General features: G+C 38.9%; 1 protein-coding gene across 5 annotated transcripts in view; it reads right to left on the bottom strand.

The window, feature by feature from the left end:
* Window positions 1-14,931: 14,931 nt before the first annotated feature.
* Window positions 14,932-21,336, bottom strand: part of NLN (neurolysin) — a 94,744-nt gene continuing 88,339 nt past the window's right edge. For all 5 annotated transcript variants that reach the window (XM_072826650.1, XM_072826649.1, XM_072826652.1 and 2 more), the window contains one exon: window positions 14,932-17,713. In XM_072826650.1, coding sequence (XP_072682751.1) covers window positions 17,579-17,713 — 135 coding nt within the window. In that variant the 3' untranslated portion in view covers window positions 14,932-17,578. The remainder of the gene's footprint in view (window positions 17,714-21,336) is intronic.

The following is a 21,336-nucleotide window of genomic DNA, read 5'->3' as shown; positions in this document are numbered from 1 at the left end:
TGTCCCTTCCTCACCCAGAGAAAAATAAAACAAAAGCAAACACTGCCCCCCCCACCCCGTTTCACTATCCAAAACCCCAGGCTTGGGGCACCTGGGTGGCTCAGGTCCTGATCTCAGGGTCCTGGGATGGAGCCTGCCTGGGGTTCTCTCTCACTCTCTCAAATAAATAAAACAAAATAAAATCTTAAAAAAAAAAAGAACGAAAACCCACTCTTAGTTAATATCACCTCATCTAGAAAGAGTCGAGAAGGGTATGGTCTCTGTTGTTCTATGCAGGGGGGGCCACACTATACTGGCCATATTTTTAACCCACTCCCCGCTGGAGGTGGAGCCCGGAGAACCTCTGCAAACAGGACTCGCGGCCTGCCCTGTACCTCCTCCTTCCTTGGATCCATCACTGCTTGGATTCTCAAGGCCAGAGCACATGGGCTCACAGGACATTAGAGCTAAAAGAGACGTTGAAAAACAGCTAGTCTAGTTGCTTTAGCTTTTGATGAAGTTCAAGGACATTAAGTGATCTGGCCAAGAACACGGCTATTAGGTATAGAAATTTCCACCACTATGTCTAGAGATAATTAAGATCTCTCACTTGTTGCTGTTTGTTTTCAGTGACTGGCTTAAGTATTATGAAGGGAGAATTGAGAAGAGGGGGAAAAATCTCAAATTAGTCATTCTTGGTAGTTTCTCACAACTTGGATGCGAGGTTTTTGTGGTGAAGGAAGTTGAAATTCATGACTAAAATGAGTAATTTTTTAAAAAGTCAATATTTGCTTAACATTCTCCTGTTCTCACGGATATTTCAGAGCTTACAGGATTCAGCATACAGCACCATTAGCTGCAGGCATAGAATGCTTAAGAACTGTGGATAATGCAACAAAACAGCCAGTTGAAAAATAATTTTATTTCTGAAAATAAAGTTATAAAGCTAGGCATGTACACACACACACACACACAAAGCATGCTTTCGATTTCAGCTTTGGAAGATTGGGTCAGATTTGCTTTTAGAAAAGACCCTGTTCTTTGTGACTGAGCCACTTATAATTAATTGGAATTGTCTTTCTAACCATCTTTTGCAGTTTACACCAAGACTTGCATGCTTGATGTTCTGCTGGTGGACGTATGAAGTTGGTGAGATGGGGAAGGTTTAAGATCTACCCATCAAGGTTGGGCCACCAGATAGAAGTAGCCGCCAACGTGGACTCCAGAAGCCTAGCTGGTTGGGACAGGAAGAGCTACTGATGCAGTGTTCAAAGGACAATAAGCATTTCAATTCCAAAAGTGAGGACCACTGGGCTTCCGATAAAGCAGGTTGGGCACAGTTGTGGGAAATTCAGGAGGTACCTATCACTCAGGACTCAGTCTAAAGGGTGAAGTAAGGGCAAGGGTTAGAAGGATAGGGAAGGGCATAAGTTTGGGATAATTCAGATACAGAGATCAATACAAAGCTGATCTTACCATAGGCAGGGAGAGGGAGGAGATGGGAGATGGTAACACGACCATAATGGTTCAGGGTTCATCCCTTCAGACCCAGTTAAGAACATGAATAGTTGGGAACTAATTAGCCCCAGGTGTTATCATCAGGACAGTAATAGTTGGAAGAGTTTTCATCACTCCTACATGCTTTTTTTTAAGATTTTGTTGATTTACTCATGAGAGACAGAGAGAGAGAGAGAGAGAGAGAGAGAGAGAGAGAGGCAGAGACACAGGCAGAGGGAGAAGCAGGCTCCATGCAGGAAGCCCGATGTGGGACTCGATCCTGGGTCTCCAGGATCACGCCCTGGGCCGAAGGCAGGCGCTAAACCGCTGAGCCACCCAGAGATCCCCTCCTACATGCTTTTCATTTATATCACACACACACACACACACACACACACACACACACACACACACACGAAGAGAGACGGAGACCGAGACGGAGATAGAGATTTATTGCAAGGAATTGGCTTATGTGATTGTGGGGGCTAGCTGCGCAAGACCAGAATCTGCAGGGCAAACCATCAGGAAGGGCAGGCCGCAAACTCTCAGGAAGGAGCTGACACTGGAGTCAACAGGCAGCATTTCTTCTTCCTTTGGAAAAAACTCAATTCTGTTCTTAGGCCTTCCCACGGATTGGTTCATGCTCACCCCAATTATGGAAGATATCTCCTTTCCTTAACGTCAAGTAACTATAGATGTTTATCACGTCTACATAATACCTTTGCAGCAACACCCAGATCAGTGTTTGATTGAATAACTAGGTACTTTAGAGCCTAGTCAAGTGGACAAATAAAACTGACCATTACACCAGTTTGGTAGCATTGAATTTGCATTACACCCTGCTTCCCAGAGGGAGACAAATGCATTCCACTCATCTATATGATTATCATTCCTAACATATAAAAATATGGGAGAGATAAAACCAAAAACGTATTGCCTGTCTTGAAGATTTATATATCTGAAAACAACCGAGACTGAGCCTTCTTGGTGAAGAACTCGGCGGGGCCAGTTGTGGAAACTAGGTAGGGCAGAGATTAGGGGAGGTAGTACAACCTCATAAAAACAGGATGGACTTTGGAATCAGACACACCTGGGTATGAATTATAGTTTCACTACTCTGCAAATGCTGACTTTAAGCAAATTGCTATATGGAAAAAAAAATCCATTTCTTGAGATATAATTTATATATAATTTAAGTGAATTTTAACACATTTACACATGTGTAATCATATACACGATCAAGATATAAAAGTTCCCTGTACCTCTGCGCAGTCAACTGCCCCTGATTGCTAGCCCAAAGCAACCGCTGACCTGTGTTCTCTATTTATCAATTCATTCATTTTAAACTAATATTTATTGAGTGCTTACTATGTGTCAGGCATAGTTCTGGGCGCTGGAATATAGTAGTGAATAAAACAGGTAAAAGTAGCCGCTGTTATGTAGAGGGAAACAGAAAGCAAACAAGAATACATAAGGAAAATATAGGTGGGTCATATGGTGGTAACTTCCCCAGACGAAAATGTAAAATGTTACTGGGGAGAACCAGGGTGGGGTGGGGGTGGGGCACATGTTGCTCTTTTCAGTGGGGTGGTCGGGGATCCCATCACTGGGAAGGTGATGTTTGAACAAATTGCTGATGGAAGTGAGGGCATAAACAATGTGGGTATTAGGACAAGAATGGTCTAGGTAGAAAGAATAGCAGGTGCAATGGTCCAATGGTGAGTGCTGCTGGAATGTTTGAGAAACTGCACAGAACTCAGTGTGTTTGCAGTGGAAGGGACAGAGATGGAAAGCAGAAAAAAGTAGAAGAGGTCCAGCTAGGATAAGGCCCGTAGTCCACTTTGACATTTTACCTTAGTGTAATTAGGAGCCACTGCAGAGTTTTGAGTAGAGGAGTTGACATATTTAAAAGGATCACCCTGGCTGCTGTGTTGGGAATTGACCGCAGAGGCCAAGTGCAGAATTAGTGTAAAGTGCCTGGTACAGAGCAGATGTTCAATAACTTTTAGCTATTTGGAGCTTATTGATTTCTTAGCACAAGTGAGGCTGTGACCTCTTTTTGTTTCTTTGTTTTTGTATAATGCAAATACAAATCCATTCGTTTACCCAACAAATATTTGTGTAACATGACTATATTGGGTGCTGGGGAATGTGGAGTTAAATGTTGAGTTAATGCTGGGGAATGTTGAGTTAAATGTTAAGTCAAAAAAAGCTAAGATTGCTACAAATTCATAGAAACAGAAAGTAGGATGGTACCAGGATGGGGGAGGAGAAAATAGAAAGCTGTTTTTAATGTGTACAGTTTCAGTTTCGCAAGATGAAAATGCCTGGAAATCTATTGCACAACAATGTGAATATACTTTACTGAACCGTACACTCGAAAATGGTTAAGATGGTAAATTTTACATTCTGTGCTTTTTCTTTAACCACATTTTTTTATTTAAAAAAAAATTAAAGCTTTTTAAAAAGCAAAAAAAAAAAAAAAAAAAAAAAGAGAGAGAGAGAGAGAGAGAAGACTATTGTTAGGGGGGTTAACCAGCGAATTAACAACAGAAATGTTAGGTAGGAATAAGTAGCTACGATGAAAAAAATAGTGGTGATGTAGTGTGATTGGGGGGCTCCTTTAAATTAAAAAAAACTAAGACCCGTCAAAAAAGAAAGCATGACCCTATTTATGTAAAGGAGTATTTAGGTGTCTGCTGCCTGACTAGGCCTTAATCACTTACAAGCAAAATCCCAAACAATATGAGTAAGTCTTTCATCTTGGGGCATGTGGGTGGCTCAGTCCGTTAAGCCCTGACTCTTGATTTGGGCTCAAGTCATGATCTCAGGGTTGTGAGACTGAGCCCCACATCAAGCCCTATTTCGGGCTCCACACTTGTGTCAGCTTGGGATTTTCTCCCTCTGCCTCTGCCCCCACTGGAGCATGTGCTGTCTCTCTAAAATAAATAAATAAATCTTAAAAAAAAAAAAAAAAGTCTTACTTCTTTATCCCCTAGAATGTGGAATCAATTATATAGTTAAAATGCTATTTTTCTGTCTTACTAAAAATAGATGTGTACATAGGTGTGTATAACTTACATACGGGTATGTGTGTACATATACATACATACACACATTGGCACATACATGCATATGCTTGTATGTGTACATGCGACATTAAACAGATGTGTCTGGTTGCTTATTCAGCTTATTCAGCATCCAGGTAATAGAATACCTTCACTTCATTTGTATACTTTTCTGTATAGTATTAATTTTTAAAGTAATAAGCATGTAGCATTTTCCCTAAAACAATAAAGCTATTTTAAAAATTAAAACTACAACACAGTATAGCTCTGGTGTATGAGTTGATAAATGTGAAGTGCTTGGAACATGTCTGGAACGAGTCAGTGCTGATAAGTCAGTGTTGATTAACTCTGCTTGTTACTGTGTCACCTGTTAGGCCCTGCTCCAAGTTCTCTACATGTATTTTCTCCCTTAACCCTGACGGATATGACAGATGCTGAGATACAGACGCATTATGACAAAGATTCCACAATTTTTAAGTAGGGAGACTATATTCAGACAAATGTCTTTTAACTTTTTTTTTTTTTTAACTCCTTTAACATAAATGGTTATTCAAGATGCCTCAACCCTGTACTCATGGAAAAACTCTTTGATGAGGACATTCTCAACTGATACCATAAACACATAAGTGCTTTATGTGATTCAAAAGAATGATGTATACATTCTCATAAGGTTTCTGAAGTATCATTTAAAATAAGTGAGTCAAATAACTACAGTCTAAGGCATACATAATTCACACAGAGAACTAAAATTTGCATCGTAACATTAGAGCAAAATTATTGATAATAGAGCCCGTTTGCCCTTGAAGAGCAATTTAAGAGTTTACAAAGCACATCCACATATGTTGGCTCATCTTGAGCTCCCAAACCATTCAGTGAGGTGGTAGGGCAGGCCAGACATGGCCGAGGAAGCTGAATCATGGATGTAGCTTCAGTTAGAATGTCTGGCCACAAGTAATAAAGCCCAGTTCTAATTGGATTAAAACACAGAGCTATCCTGGCTCACTTACTTGGATGCCCAGAGGTGAGGTGGTCTTCAGACTTGACATAATCTAGCTTCACTTCTTTGTAATACTCTTGGTTCTGCCCTTCATGAAGTGTTGGCTTCATCTTGAGACTCATACAGTCCTGGGCCTCAACGATACACATGACAATGCCAGAGGAGAATCCATTTCTTTCTGTCCCTTTATCTTGAAAACTAGGAAGCCATCCTCAGAAATCCTTTGCAAATTTCCCTCATTTATCATTGGCCTGGAGAATTCATATGCCCATTCATGAGTCAATTATTGGCAAGGGCCATGGGATTACCCTTAGACAAATCAAGATACTTGAGAATCTGGGCTCTGTTAAGAAAGAGGAGAAAGGGGAATGGTAATGAGCACTGGTTGAGTACTACAACCTGGGAAGGAGGAGTCAGGAGTCAAATCCAAAACTCTCTCAGGTTAAGTCCTGTGGCCATGAGAGTACCACTGAGGCCATGGGAGCAGGACTCAGGTCCTTGCACTCTCATGTTTTTCATATAACAACCTGAACTTGAGTTTCATTGGATTAGAATACTCATTTTTGGCTTTTGTGAGGACACCCAAAAGGTATCCTTAAAATGTTTGTGGGAATTAGCTATGCCTGGATTTTGCAAGGCTGAGGTTGGATGGACTACAAAAAATTTGCTTTGAAAGCCACCTTTTGAAAATTCCTTTTTTCAATTAAAAATATTTTAAGGAATAAAAAACAAAGTTTTTAAAAACATTAACATTATGCTATATTTGCACTAAATTTTTAAAAAAGATTTATTTGAGAAAGAGAGAATGTGAGTGGGGGTGGGGAGGTGCAGAGGGAGAGGGAGAGAAAGAATCTCAAGCAGACTCTGCACTAAGCACAGAGTCCGATGGAGGGCTCCATTCCAGGATCCTGAGATCGTGACCTGAGCCAAACCAAGAGCTAGACGCTAAACCAAGTGAGCCACCCAGGTGTCCCTGGATTCTATTTTTAAAGAAAAAACTATTGCAGTTATAGTTGAAGCACCCTGAGCATATCTCCCAGATTCCATTCTTTTATTCTTCCCTCACCAGAGGAAATCATATTCTGAATTTGCTGTCCATTTTCATGTGGATGTTTTTGTACCTTTAATACTATGCATAGATCTAAGATACATAATATTAAATAAACACACACACTTTGCATAAACACTAGCCTGAACATATCCTTCTGCAATGGGACTTTTCATTCAATATTTTTTTAAGTGATACCTATATTGACATATGCAGCTTTAGTTCGCTCATCCTGATGGCAATATAGCCTATTATTCAAATATACCCCAGGGTATTATCCACTCTTCTGTTGGTGGATATTTTCATTATTTTGCAATTCCAAATAAAGCTATTGTGAGCATTCTAGTAGATATTTCAAGGTACACATTCAGAAGAGTTTGTTCGGTCCACATCTTGGAGTGGAATTATTGGTCATGTTCATCTTCAGCCTTAATAGATCTTGTCATATTGCTGCCTGTCTGATGGCTGTGATGTGGAATTACATTGTTGGTTTCAGAAGCATAGTAATTTCTTTTTTCCCTTCTGTTTCCTATGCATTTGAGACCCTCCAGTTTCTTAAACTTACCCCATTTTCTAGATTGGAAATTTGTTTTCTTTCCCTCATCATGGAAAACTGCAGTGCTTATTATGAGTCTCTTCATCTTGATAGGTCTTATTTAAGTTAGCCTGCTTTTTCCTTTGAAATTTATTTTTTTGTTTATTGGACACAGTGAAGTGGCAACGAGAGAAAAGAAGTAAAAACACATATCCACTTTCTCATATCCACATGTCACTTTCTCTTCAAAGTGTTGAGATAAAATAATTTTTCTTAGTAATTTCTTGCTTATTTGATGAAATATGTGATCACAGTGTGATCAGAATTTGTGTATTTTGTACAGAGAATGGAATAAGTATATGCCTCTTTCTTCTCACTAGAGAAATCCCTAAATCAGAAGGTTTAGGAATAGCACTGATAACCAATTAGTTTAATTAATATTTGACAACTCTGTTTAGCAGAATCCTTGGACTTGTACCCTGAGCATAGAGATGACACTTCTGAATGATGCCACTTTTGCATCCTAAAACACCTCTCTATTTTTACAGCGTCTCCTAAGAGATTCAGCTGCACTTGGATATGCTTACAGCAAGCTCCCTGAGGACTTTCCCTATGTTAAGGGGAAGAAGTAAGGTCAGTAAATCAAAATTTACACCCTACTGTCCTAGGAAATGCAAAGGCAACCCAATAAACAAACATGAGATCATATTTCCATTTTGGCTAAGGACAAGGGGAACATTTAATCCCGAGGAGAGTGAGAGAGAGAGACAAGAGGAAATTAAACACGCGCTAATTGAGACCGTGCTGTTTTCTCTTGCAGTTTGCTTTGCAAAATCCAGATGGGAAAGGAATAAGTATTTACTTCTCGTGCTTTCCTCACTTACCTTTTAAGTGTCTTAGCATCAAAAGAAACACCCACCCTGAAGCTTCATTTTCTTTACCCAAAGAATGTGGTATAAGTGAGAATGTTGTATGAGAGGGAGGAGGTGCAGGGTGAGCTCTGGGGGCACAGAGAAGTATTCAAGATAAAAATGCTAAAAAGGATAATTTCCAAGATTTGAGACACAAGTTTGATGGGGGAGAGTTATTTACGTTGGTTATGGGTTCTTAGAGAGTTGCCCCACACCATTTATCCTTTTGTTTATTGATTAGGTTGTTCAGAAATGTTAGAAACGGTTGTCAAGATTGTCAAACAGCTCCTTTTATTGCTTCCTCTAGAGTCGCAGGATGACAGCTAGATTCTTCTGGCATGCACAGTAAAGGTCAACTTTGGTAGTGTTCCATTAAAACAAGACTACAAAAGTTTTTATAGATAAGAGGTAATGAAGTTTTTAGGAATTTCCCTTTTTCTTTTTTAAGATTTTATTTTTAAGTAACCTCTGCACCAAATGTGGGGCTCAAGCTCACAATCCTGAGATCAAGAGTCACACGTTCCATCAACTGAGCCAGCCAGGAGCCTCTAGGAGTTTTCTTCTAACTTCGTTCATACCTTTTTATTATTAAAGTTAAGGAAGACCCGAACATTTGTTGGAAGCAGTTAGATATTCTCTTATATTACTTTTAAAAATTACTTATCTTGAATTAAAATAATAATTTGTTAATCAAATATGTCTTGAAGCCAAACACTCTTTTCTCTTAAATATTCATGTCTTCCTCCCCTCGGAGTTCTGCAGTTGTGCACAGCTGGCACTTGCTGCTGTTGGGTTCCCGTCCCTGCCTTCTGAAGCTGACCTGCCAGCAGTTGCCTTCTGATGGGCACCTTCAAAGTGCAGCCTTCACACCAGCCTGTCCTCACTGTCTTCCGTATCAGAAACCTCTGTGGTGCTAAGTGGCACTTTGGCTCACCCTTTCCCGGCTACGAAAACCCTTCCAGCTGCTAGTTCAGTGACCTTAACCTGGGAGAGCCAGTGTGTTGGGGGGGGGGGGGGAGAAGTATATCCTGAGCACATGATCCATTTTCTGATGTAATGACTTCATTTCTATTATCCCAGAGGAATGCAGCAGGCGTACTGACATTGTGTCTGCTGGCCCCACGGACAACAGTGTGTTGTTGTACCAACACGCCCGGCTAAATTTGGATATGGTCCTGAGAATCTTATTAGGTAGAGAGAGGAACTAACCGGGTCTTTGTGGATGTTAACACAACTGCACGCCACCCTTATAAAAGAAGTTGGCTTTAGTTATAACTAGGGCAAAGTTAAAGTAGGATTCAAAATGTTTAATTAGGGCTCAGTGAATGTTTTTTCCACCTTAACCTGAACTTCAAGAGATAAAAGGTGAACCAGGTAGCACATTCTGGCTTTTGGGAACAAGTGTATAGCCTTACTTAAAACTTGGCTGACAAGCTATGAATGAGGCCAAATCTTTGAGAGCTCTTAAGCGTTCTGCAAACATTTTAAAACAGCATTTACTTATACGGGTGGTGGTATATAATTTACCCTGTTCTAGTCCTTCCAAACCTCTTATTCAGCATGCAGGCATTAGAATATTCACCGTAGTTAAAATGGGATGTTGTGAGAAAAGCCTTCCAAGCACCCCCCCCTCCCTGCCCCCCGCCCATGAAAGAGCACCTCGACCTTTGTCCATGGCCTCACCAGGGATGTTTTCTGCTTCAGATCTCTGTCATGTTCCTACTGGGATTTGGAGACATTCGCTTAAATCTTCCATTCACCTAATTAGTCTTTTGGGAGAAGGACAGATGAAAGAAAGGGAAGGCAGGAGAGAAAGTGATGCTTCACAGAGCTGGTTAGACCACAGGATGTAACTTATCTACTAAGGGATTAGTGCCATGAAAATCATTACAACAGAAGGACTGAGCTCTGTGAACTTGGAGGTTCTGTCTTCATTTAGATAAGTCACATTCAAACTAGTCCTATTTCCCTCCTTAACTATGGCGGAATTAAAAAAGGAAATGCAAAGTTGGGTCACCTTCCCAAATGGCTTCACAAAAATGTCCCTCATCAGAGGCCCCCCCAAAAGAAAAAATAAACTGGGGTATATAAGGGATTGATAGATAAAGTGTGAGAAATTTCTCTCTTGCCACCTGATTCCAGTTGGAAATTCACTGGCTGTGCTGCTGACTGAACAAAACAGAGGATAATAGCCTCTGGCTGAAGATTTTATAATTGAAGCTGAGGCAGAGTGGGCCATGTGCGTGTTCAGAACAGTGATTGCATTGTGAATTACAACACAAGTCCCACTTGTCAGTCACACAAATGTTTAAGACCATAGAAAGGCATCTGATTTGGGACAGGGATGACAAAATGGATCTTTTGGTTTTCCCCACTTAGCCCTGAATACAAAGGACTGACGACTGCTTTGTTCTGGGATAAAGTCTTACATTCCTTGTAGGACCTATCCAATCACTAATAGAGAAAGAAAATTCCTGTCTGGAATCACTCCTACCACTTTCCCAAAGAAGTAGACTTTAGTTCTCATCACCCGATGGGGGAAAGAAAGCCATATAAACAGTAACACACCAGATTTTGTTTTGTTTTGTTTGCTAATCATCATTTCCCCTCATTTATCTTAACTGAATACCTCAACGTTAAACAATTGTACTAAACAGTATTGAGAGACATGGCTCTAATTTGATAATATTTGTCAATACTTAAAATGCTTCTACCCTTTGAACCAGGAACTACACTTAAAGAATGTATTTAACAGATAAACTGATAGCTGTGGAAAATGATATATTTTGAAGGGATAGTCTTGGCAGCATTGTTTGTAATGTCTGAAGAGTGAAAATGTCCTAAAAGCTCATCGACGGGAAATTGATTAAATAAATCACAGTACATTTACACTTCTGAGGTCCAGTTCCAGTCCTTGTCACCAAACTTGGAACTCTCAAGTTTTTTATTCTTTCACTGATCTGCTTAATTAATTGCTATCCCTCGTGTCACAAGTTATAAATAACAGGCAATAAGGGATTGAAGAGTTGGGTGCTTTTCTTCAGCTGTTAGCAGTAGTAATGGAAAATTAACACTGGTGGGAGAAGGAAATAAGGAATCTTGACTCATTCTGGACCATCTCTAAACATCTCAATGGTCATCTTAATTAACAGCATGTTTTCTGGATTTATAGGATGTACCAATGCTTCCTGGGTATATTATACTTATCAGGCCAAGGGGAGTCCCATGTCAGTTCTTAAGGGCTAAGGTTTATAACCATTTTTTCCTTTTTTTAGTTTTTAGGTAGGTTCCATGTCCAGCATGGAGCCCAATGTGGGGCTTGAACTCATGACCCTGAGATTAAGACTTGAGCTGAGATCAAGAGTCAGATGCTTAACCGATTGAGCCACCTAGGCGTCCTGGCATATAACCATTTAATCACAACACATAGATAGGGTTAAAGTGAATATTCTATTCTTACTTGTAAATCCTTTAATCACAGGGCCTAAGAAAATTCTAGGTGTAACAGATGGAAAAGCACCATTTAGTCCGATTGCTGACAGGCTGAAAAGAAAAAATCAATCATTTTATTAGAAATAAGTCTGTGCTGGCAGGTGGCATGATAATCATAAAATTTAGTGGCACAAACATTGAATTGTAAAATGGAGCCAACTAGTGTCAAGAAAAACAACAAGAAGGCTTTTTAAACATACTTTCTTCTAGAATTTTTCTCAATGTATTATAAGCCTATTTATCTTACTACATTTGAGTCCCTGGAACTCAGAATTTTTTGTCATTTTTTTGTATCCTCAAGAGCCAAGCACATAATGGGTATTTTATAGTCTTCAAAATGAATTAAAAAACAATAGTTTGAAAGCAAATTGTTTAAGATCATCCTTAAATTTTTCTGATTAATGCTAGAGGTCCTTTTCCCAGAAAAATAAACTTATCCATGCATACAAAACTTTCAACAGAATTTCTGGGCCATCATGGATGCCTGCTTTCTCTTTTCTTTTCACACATTTTCTAGGGAACCAGAGATTCTAGATTAAGAAATTCCTAGATTTTTTTTAAAAGATTTTATTTATTTATTCATGAGAGACACACAGAGAGGCAGAGACACAGGCAGAGGGAGAAGCAGGCTCGCTGCAGGAAGCTGGATGCAGGATTCGATCCTGGGTCTCCAGGATCATGCCCTGGGCTGAAGGCAGATGCTAAACTCCTGAGCCACCCAGGGATCCCCAAGAAATTCCTAGATTTAGAGTACATAATCACAGAGAGAAGTGGAGGAATCTTTAGAAATATTTCCTATTCCTCAATTTTTCTTTTACAAAAAGCATGTTTTTTTTTTTTCATCTACTTTACAGAGAAACTTTCAGTCCCTAAGGAAAAGGGCCTCTTTGAGGTACAAGGTGTGTAAAAAAATTTTATCTATATAATTTTAGGTTAACTTAGATATTTTGCAGTTACCATAGTAAAATACAGCCTTATAGCAAAACATAAGTTTAAAGAGGTTTTTTTTTTTTTTTTTTTTTTTTTTTTTTACAGATTTACTTATTTTAGAGAAAGGGGCAGGGGGAGAAGATCCTCAAGCAGACTCCCTGCTGAGTGTGGAGCCTGACGGGACTCAATCCTAGGACCTTGAGACCATGACCTGTAGGGAAATAGAGCTGGATGCTCAAATGACAGAGCTGCTGAGGTGCCCCAAGGAAGTTATGTTTATTTAACAAACATTTAGGGACTATTCACTATGAGTCATGGACTGTGGAGGGCAGGGACTAGAAACAATGACTCAAATCCTAATACGGTAGAGCACAGGCATCATAAACTGGGTACTTGAGTTAGATTTTTGCCTCTGCGTATGTGTGCTGAAGGTAGTGATGGGTGTAATGAGCAGAGAGCAACTATAAATTCCGTGAAAGGAAGAAAATGCAACCGCAAAAACCTTTGGTTTTATTATGGTCATATACAACTATTAGCCTCCCTTCCTGTTACCAGATGACCCACAAGGAGTCTGATTATAACCTCTGGGTAAGCACTGATTGATTATGGATGAGGAGTAAGGTAACGCTTGAACTACAAATGCTTAAACTCTACCTCTGTGTATGAGCAGCTACAACCACCTACATGCCATTTCTAAGACCAAGCATGTAAATGTTTCGTTCACCCGAGTGATGTTTTTCTAATATTATGTTTGTGGCATCTTAAAGCTTTGGGGAGACCTCAAAGCTGATCTGGCATGAATGTCTACTCAAAGGAGAAATGCCCTCTGGAACACTCCTGAAGCCACAGGCTTCGTTTGAACTCTCATTAACAGCAGAATGTATTTGCAGTCACCGATAATTATTAGAAACCACCTCCTCATAATTGAACTAAGACCTCCTTATATTTTCCAATCATTTCTCTGAGCTTTGACTTCTGGAGTAATGCAGCATAATCCTATTCTCTCTCCCTACCCTTAAGGATCTGAAAACAGCCATCATTTTGCATTTCTGAATTTATCTCCAGGCTGTACTTTCCTTTCTTCAATGTATTCCTCTTGAGAAATATTTTCACAGTCGTCACCTTCCTGTTCCTAGTCTTTCACACACTGTAATACTTGGCCAAAGCCTGCTGAAAATGTGACACCTAGAACAGAACACGATATTCTAGCTCTGAGTATCTAGCACATCTGAGTCCAGAGGAATTCTTTTGATCTGGACACAACCTTCCACCAACACACTCTTCCAAGCTTTCATCCTTACCTCCTGTTCTCTCCCTAGGTATGCTGTGCTGTGGGCAAAAACATTTGGAATTTGGTCACATAAAAATGTTGTCTTTTTTTCTTGAGTACCACTATCAACTCAAGTTCCCCTTTCATTTGCCTTGGCAATGGAATGTGTACAATTTTATCTTAAATTTGCCTCAGCACTGACATAATTGTACATCTTAATACATCATATTTAACCACTGCAGATCTGCTATCTGTAAATTTGATAATACTTTTTATGGAATTTCTTGTGTCTTCATTCAAAGGATTGGAAATTGGCTTCAGTTTAATGTGAATCATTATTCAACTCTCAGGTTGTTTCAATAGCCAGGAATCCACCTGGCTGATTACCCATCTTGGCCACAAAGATTTCAAAAGAGATGTCGAGTACCTTGCTGGATTCAGTGAATATGGTACCTTTAAACCAGTCTAAGCCAAAATGTTTCCCCGATGACAAATCCTAGGGACATTTTATCACTGCCGTGAAATTTTAGGTGAGCTTCCAAGCTCTATGAAATAAGCAGCCAGGATGGGTGCCAGGTCATGTGAGTAGAAACAAGAGAACCTGTGTCATAGTCACCATTTCCCCTTTTCTGGTACATATATAGTGGACCAGAGGCACTGGATCTATATTTTATTAGGAGAGGTAACTCTGAGGTAAATTCAGCCAAATAAAAACTCAAAAATCACTCACTAGAGAGGGATATGTGAGGGGTTCTGTTCATTACCGCAATTTTCAATATTTTTTTTCAGATAAAATCTGAAAAGTCTTATTGTGGGTGTGTCAGAAAAGGCTACAGTGATCTAGTATTTAGATTTTATAACCTTTACCTTTTGCCTTTGATAGAGTTGGTACTTAGGTGGATCTGTTGCCTGTGTAAATTTCTCCATTAACGACAAATGAAGAGGTAACCTTTGGACATTGACCGTTTTTCAAAGAAAATGAAAACATGTATTTTTTTTTTTTTTTGCTTTTATTCTCACCAAACATTCATAAGTGAAGGCATATTCAATTTCGAGGGGCTATCCAATTTCAGATGTGAGACACATAACTGTAATAATGTTGTGCCGAGGGAAGAAAGAAGCCTTGGTCATTGTATCTATTCAGATGAAATAGGTTTTCTCTTTTAACACTTTTAGGGGCTCAGTTAACCATGCCTAAACCCAATTTGGGGGATTAGTATTTTAATTCAATTCCTTCAGAGCATGAACAATTCTTCCTGTGCATGACAGCAAGGGAAAAAATGAAAAACAGTCATAAACAAACCAGCTGATCCACTGAGGATTACTATACAGATTAATTTATACAAAGGCTAAAGGCAAAATGAGAAAAGTAGAAAGTTAAGTCATTCCCTACTAGTTAAGGAAAGAACAAGTACAAAATCATATCAATTAAAAATTAAAAAAAAATATTTTCTCTATTTTAGTTTTTTACACAATGCAGTTTGTCAATTTTACAGAGCTACAAATAGTTACCTTTCATCCTACTAGCTTCAGAAAAGCAAGATATTCATGTAAATAGCTCAGGTGGTAACTCTTCAAGATAATTTTTAGTTATTCATCTAGGTAACATGCAGCATTCCTACTAAAGGGAAAAAAGTCTATGTTAGGTGGCATAATATCATGCCTTTTCTTTCTTTTCTCTGTAGTAACCCAAAATGGTCCTAAATCTCCTGGATCAACAATCAAGAGAGATTTTATTATATATTGCTCAGTTCACAAATCTGAAGTGTATGTTGGCCAATGACAATTTTTATAGTTTATCCACCATTCAGAATGCTTTACCAACACTCTATGCTCTGATCTGGAAAAAAAGAAAAAAAAGAAAAAAAAGAAAAAATAGATGAACGGCTATATTCAAAAACACCTAAAAAAATACTCCTTAGTTTTGAATTATGCTAAAGAATAAATATTTGAATTTATTGCTATGCTTTGCTAGATTTTAAATATCAGATGTGGACTTTAGATAAAAAGAACTTCATAGCAAAAAAAAAAAAAAGAACTTCATAGCGCTTTTGCTTTCTTATGAATTTCAGTTTTAACGTTAAAGTATGAAAGAAATGTGAGCTCGTTCTCATGGATAATAATTTAACTTTATTGTGTGCAGCCTTTTTCACACCAAGTATTTGTTTTTCCATGTGAAATAAGATTTAAAATTATAAAGTTATTGTTAAGGAGACACACAGAAAGGCAATAGAAAAAGCTGAAGAGAGTTTTTGTCTGAAGCTAGAAAACAGAACAGTCTGGGAGAAAAAGATAAGAAATGAGAAAAGTATCAAAGGTTAAAAAAAAAACTAGTTTTGGGGAGAGAAGGGCCAGGCAATTGTCTCAGAGGGACGGTAAGATTTCATGTGCATGTTTAATATATGTGCTTGGCAATAATAATCTTAGAATTTTCTTCTGTGTCATTAGAGCTCTTAATTTTTCCCACTGTCTATAATTTTATGCAACATTATATATATGTGTGTGTGTGTGTGTTTATGTAGCACAAAATCCATTTGTAATTTTGTACCTCCCAGCAAAGTCATACCTCAGATACGAAATGGAAAATAACTGGAAGACCTATCAGAGTACATTCAAAGTTTGGATTTTTTAATTAAAAAAAATTTTTTGTATTATCCTGCTTTGGTTTCCTTATTGAGTAGACTCCTGGGGAAAAGTAAGTACAGTGAGTTTACTGGTCTGCTGTAGAAGTAGAATTAGACTCATAGCAAAGAAAGTTAAAAAGAGATCCAAAGGTTCACTTAAAATAAAAATCACCAGACAAGATAGGCTATGAGGAGCCTCCTCCCTGTGGATGAGTTTTAGCACACACACACTTTGGAGCAGCTATCCGCAGATACTTCTGTCCAGAACCCACTCCTTTTCTGGAGTTTCTGAACTCTTTTTGCCCCACATCAGCTTTAGCTCTCTTCACTATGCTGCCATTTATGATATGTTTACCTGCCACTTTGGATGAGATGGCAGAGAAGGAGGAAAAGTCCCTACTATTTATCAGAACATGAGAAGAGAAACAAATCCCTGGACTTGCTTTAGTGCTCTAATTGGCAAATATGCCAAAAGACTGACCATCTCACATGCTGAGGTGGAAATGAACCTCTAATATAAGATAAAAAATCCTCTAACACAAGATACAAAAGATAATATACATTAGGCCAGTTCAGTTAAAACTCATACGTTTTTTGGTACTCTCTGACAGGACTTTAGAAAAGATATACCCCAATGGCAGAAAGTAATTTAAGTATGGGAGAAAGTTAGAAACCATAATGCCTGAAATACAAAAATAAATGCATTACTGAGGCATATTCCCCTGGTGCTGAGGTATGTGGGCAAAGAGGTCACACTTTACTGTGAGACAGGGGGTCAAAGGTGATGCAGGGCTCTAAGAAAATATTTACCAGAGGAATGTGATGATTCATTTACCAGTCCAGAAATCCTAAGTACAAAACTTTAAGATATAAGAAGGATCAAATTATATAATGTATATGATTCAATTTAAAAATTCTTAGCCCTTTTACATTATCTAGATTACAGTAGTAAAAAATCAAATTACATTCATATGAAACTTTTATAAAAAGAAATCAAATCCATTTTTATGAAATTTTATAGTACAATTATTTTCTAATGGGTATTTTCTTAGGTCATGGTATTTATAATTCCATTTACATCTGCAAAATTTTTCAAATCGAAAAACAAAAGGCAGTCAATAGAAATCTAAACTTTCATTTGCAAAACTCCCTTCAGTTTTCAGGCCAGTAACACATGGTGATGTCAACTTCTCCTCCAGACATGGACTGCTACCAAAGATCCCCAGTTTAAGGAGCATGCAGGCCTCTACTCATTAGGAACGCTTTCTGGTTTGGCTCACGTTTCAAGAAATTCTGGAGCATGTCCATGCCGTCCAGAGATCCCCCAGGTTTCAGGATTAGGTTTCTGTATTTCATTCCAACCTAATAAAATAAAACATCATGCCTAATAATTCATTGTTAAAGCAGTTTTCCAAATCCCTAGATGCAAAAGAGAAAGGGGTAAAGGTGAAGAAAAATGGACTTTACTATGTCTGGATGTTCTCTTTTGCCAAGAATACAGCTCTGTAGTACTTATTTATTTTGGGAGCTGTGAGATCTGAAGCTTAAGAACTCTGGTCTTCTACATTCCTCTCTAATAATGTCTTGTCTCCTTAGAGTCTCAACAGTGAGCAAACAGATGAACAAAAAAATAGCCAAATGGAATGTATAACTGATTTTTATTGGTTAGTCCATCTCTAATGCTATTTCAAAAGGGTTAGCAAAGCAAGTGTTCAAGAAGGCCAAAAACAGGGGGTCTGTGTACCTGGAAACAGTGGTACCACTTCTGCCAAAATGGCTTCTGCTATGTTTTAAACAAGGGGCTTTACACAAAACCCCTCATCTTTATGGATGGCAGTAGGACAACAGCACATGCTCCATGGTATAGGGCAAGATATTTCTGTGGGTCCAGAGGTGGGAATAAGAACTTTGTAAAGTTTTCTTTGGGGATGAGGTCTGGAATTTTAAAACATTGCAGTTACTCTGCTTTTATTTAGAAAAATATATGAGCAAATAAATATGTGAGAAAAAAATGACTGTACTTCAGTGTCAGTGTTATTCACTATTTTCACTTCCTTTTCATCATCCTTTTGAGGAAGACAATTCAGTGAAGCCTAATTCTAAATATACATTTAAAATAGTTCACAGAGTAACACCTTGAAATGTATAACCTTTATATCACTGTATCAATATGATTAGTAGTCTTTTTTTAAAGATTTTTTTTTGGGAAAGGAGAAGGTGGGGCGAGGGAGAGAGAAAGAGAGAGGGAGAGAAAGAGAGAGAGAAAGTGTGCACATGCATGAGCAAGCAGGGGGAGGGGCAAAAGGAGAGAAAGAGAATCCTCTAGACCATCACTGCCTGGCTTTTTTTAAAAAGTAAAAAACAAAAAACTTGGTAAAATTAATTTTAATAAAATATTCTCATTTTAAAAAGATTTTTATCTATTTATTTCACAAAGAGAGTGCACAAGAGCATGAGTGAGGCCTGGGGGATGGCGAGGAGCAGAGAGACAGGAAGAAGTAGACTCCCCACTGAGCAGGGAGCCAGCCGCAGGGCTCAATCTCAGGACCCAGGGATCATGACCTGAGCCAAAGGCAGCAGCTTAACCTACTGAGCCAACCAGGTGCCCCTTAATAAAATATTTTAACCAGTAAATCTACATTTATCTCAACTTCTACAAATATAAAATTACTGAAGTTTACTTTTTGTTGTAAGTCATCAAAATCTAGTGCTTTTTACTTTTACAGCACAATTCTTCAGTGGCACTAGCCACAGTTTAATTGCTTGATAGCCACAGGTGGAGAGCATAGACAGGTGGAGAGCCCAGAACACTGATGATCTTTAGAAGGGCTGGTTGGATGATATTCTAGTCTGACATTGAAAAGGCATGTAGTAATCTCGTTGCTTTATTTAAAAGCTTTGGATAAATTTTCTTTTTTCTTCTTTTTTTTGGATAATTTTTTTTTAAAAGGGCAGGGCCCGTAATCATTGATATTTCAATACCTGAAAACCCTGGTAATGAACGTTTAGAGCTTGATTTAATGTTCTTTAGGGGGAAAAAAATGACATGTAATTTCTTACTTGGTCTGCAGCAATTCATTACTGGTACAAGAGCAATCGAGAACCTAAAATGTGAGTGATGGCTATACCTACCTTGGACTTTATTATTCTAAGAAGTAGCAGCTCAGGGCCCTTAAGCCCAAATACAGTCTCCCTCTCTTCCCTTTATTTCATTGTCCAATGTGCTTACATTTCCTACAGTGTTAAATCAGTATGGGGACTGGGTGGTATGGGGAAGAAAGACTACGCTCTCTGCAGGTAGCAATATGGGAAGAACGTGGAAAACGCGAATTAAGTTCATCTGCAGAATTGTAAAAATATTTTAATCGTTAATGGAAAAGGATGTAAATATATGCTAATAACTGAGACAACAGTATAATGAAACCCATGTACCCATCATCCAAACTCCATAATTAATATTTACCTGCAGAAATTCTTAATGCTTAGGATCTGAGACTCTTTTACTTATTAAAAAGAAATTTTTCATTCCACAAATACAGGAACGTCATGAAAATCTAGGTAGGGTAAAAAAAAGAAATCTCCTGCAATGCTGGTACCGAAACAGTCTCATCTGTACAGGGAACTGTGGCCCTTGAGGAACTGCCGGGTACTGGGAAGAGGCAGCTCCGGGCTCCTCTGAACAGTAAAGCCCCCATGGAGCTGGGTACTGTTCCGACTCACGGTACCCAGTTCAGCACAGCTCCAGCCCTGCCCTGCTTACGGCTCCAAACAAGTTGATTCAATTTCCTGAATTACAGAGCAATGGTCTTTTAATAGTTTCATTTCCTTCACAATGAAGTTTGGAGAACAGTTTAAGAGTCATTTGGTAATAGGATCTTGCTTTTCTTAAAAAAGAAAGAAAGAAAGAAAGAAAGTTAAGTGAATTTTAGTATTTTTGGAAGGTACCAGCTCTCTGGGTGAGAGAACACTTCTGGGAGACATATGCCACAGGTGGAAGGAGTCTTTGCCCTAAATTGTTCTACTTTGTTTACATAATAAAGAAACTTGAACTGAGAGGAAAGCAGAAAGAAAAGTTCTAAGACAACCACGGAGATTTTTCATGCTGAAAAAAATCCTTCAGGAGGATCTGCACATAGTATGCTGAGCTTCTATTAACTATTCCAGAAGGTAAATCACATTAGTCACCTGTGCGGTTTTTAATCCTGGAAGATTAGAGTGTATCTATTGGCAACTGTGCAAGTCCTCTCTAACAGTGATGTTTTCTAAAGCAAGGTCAGGGTGTTGGGAGTCAGGGCCAAATCCGAATCTTGGCTTCAGCCTCGGCTCTGGGACCGTGGGCCTTGGTTTCCTTTACCTATCAAGTAAGAATATGCCCCCCTCGTTTAGCTGATGGGGAGTTAAGGATGATTTCGGTACATTACCCACTCCCTAGTGTACCACATGGCATCCGGGGGGGCACTCAGCAATCCTCAATGGTCGTGCATCCCTCCTCTCATTTCTGCCCCTCTCACACTGCTGCTATGGTTCAGTGTCTCACGTACAGAGCAGGAACACAGATGCATTCCGGGTCTGGCATCTCCTTAAAATTCATTCTGTCTCCTAATAAAGCTAAAAAAAAGTACGAGAGACTTCATCTCCATTATTAATAAGAAAGAGACTCTAATTCAGTATGAATATTAAGTCAGAGACAAGGCACTCATTTTATCTAAGAATATGTACCCTTATTTTTCAGAGATTTATTCATCTATTTGAGGGAGAGAGCACAGTAGGGGGTAGGGGCAGAGGGAGAAGGAGAGAAGCAGAACCCCCCCTAGCAGGGAACCCAACCTGGAGCTCGATCCCATGACCCCAGCTGAAATCAAGAGTTGGATGCTCAACTGACTGAGCCCCCTAGGAACCCTTGAGGTAATATTCTAAGAACAATATAATGACCTGAAGGAAGGGTGCCATCATCTATCAGTAATGAGAATATGTAAATGGTCAAC

The sequence above is a fragment of the Canis lupus genome, chromosome 5 (assembly GCF_048164855.1).
Source record: "Canis lupus baileyi chromosome 5, mCanLup2.hap1, whole genome shotgun sequence".
NCBI lineage: Eukaryota > Metazoa > Chordata > Mammalia > Carnivora > Canidae > Canis > Canis lupus.
This window is presented reverse-complemented; position numbering and strand designations above follow the sequence as displayed.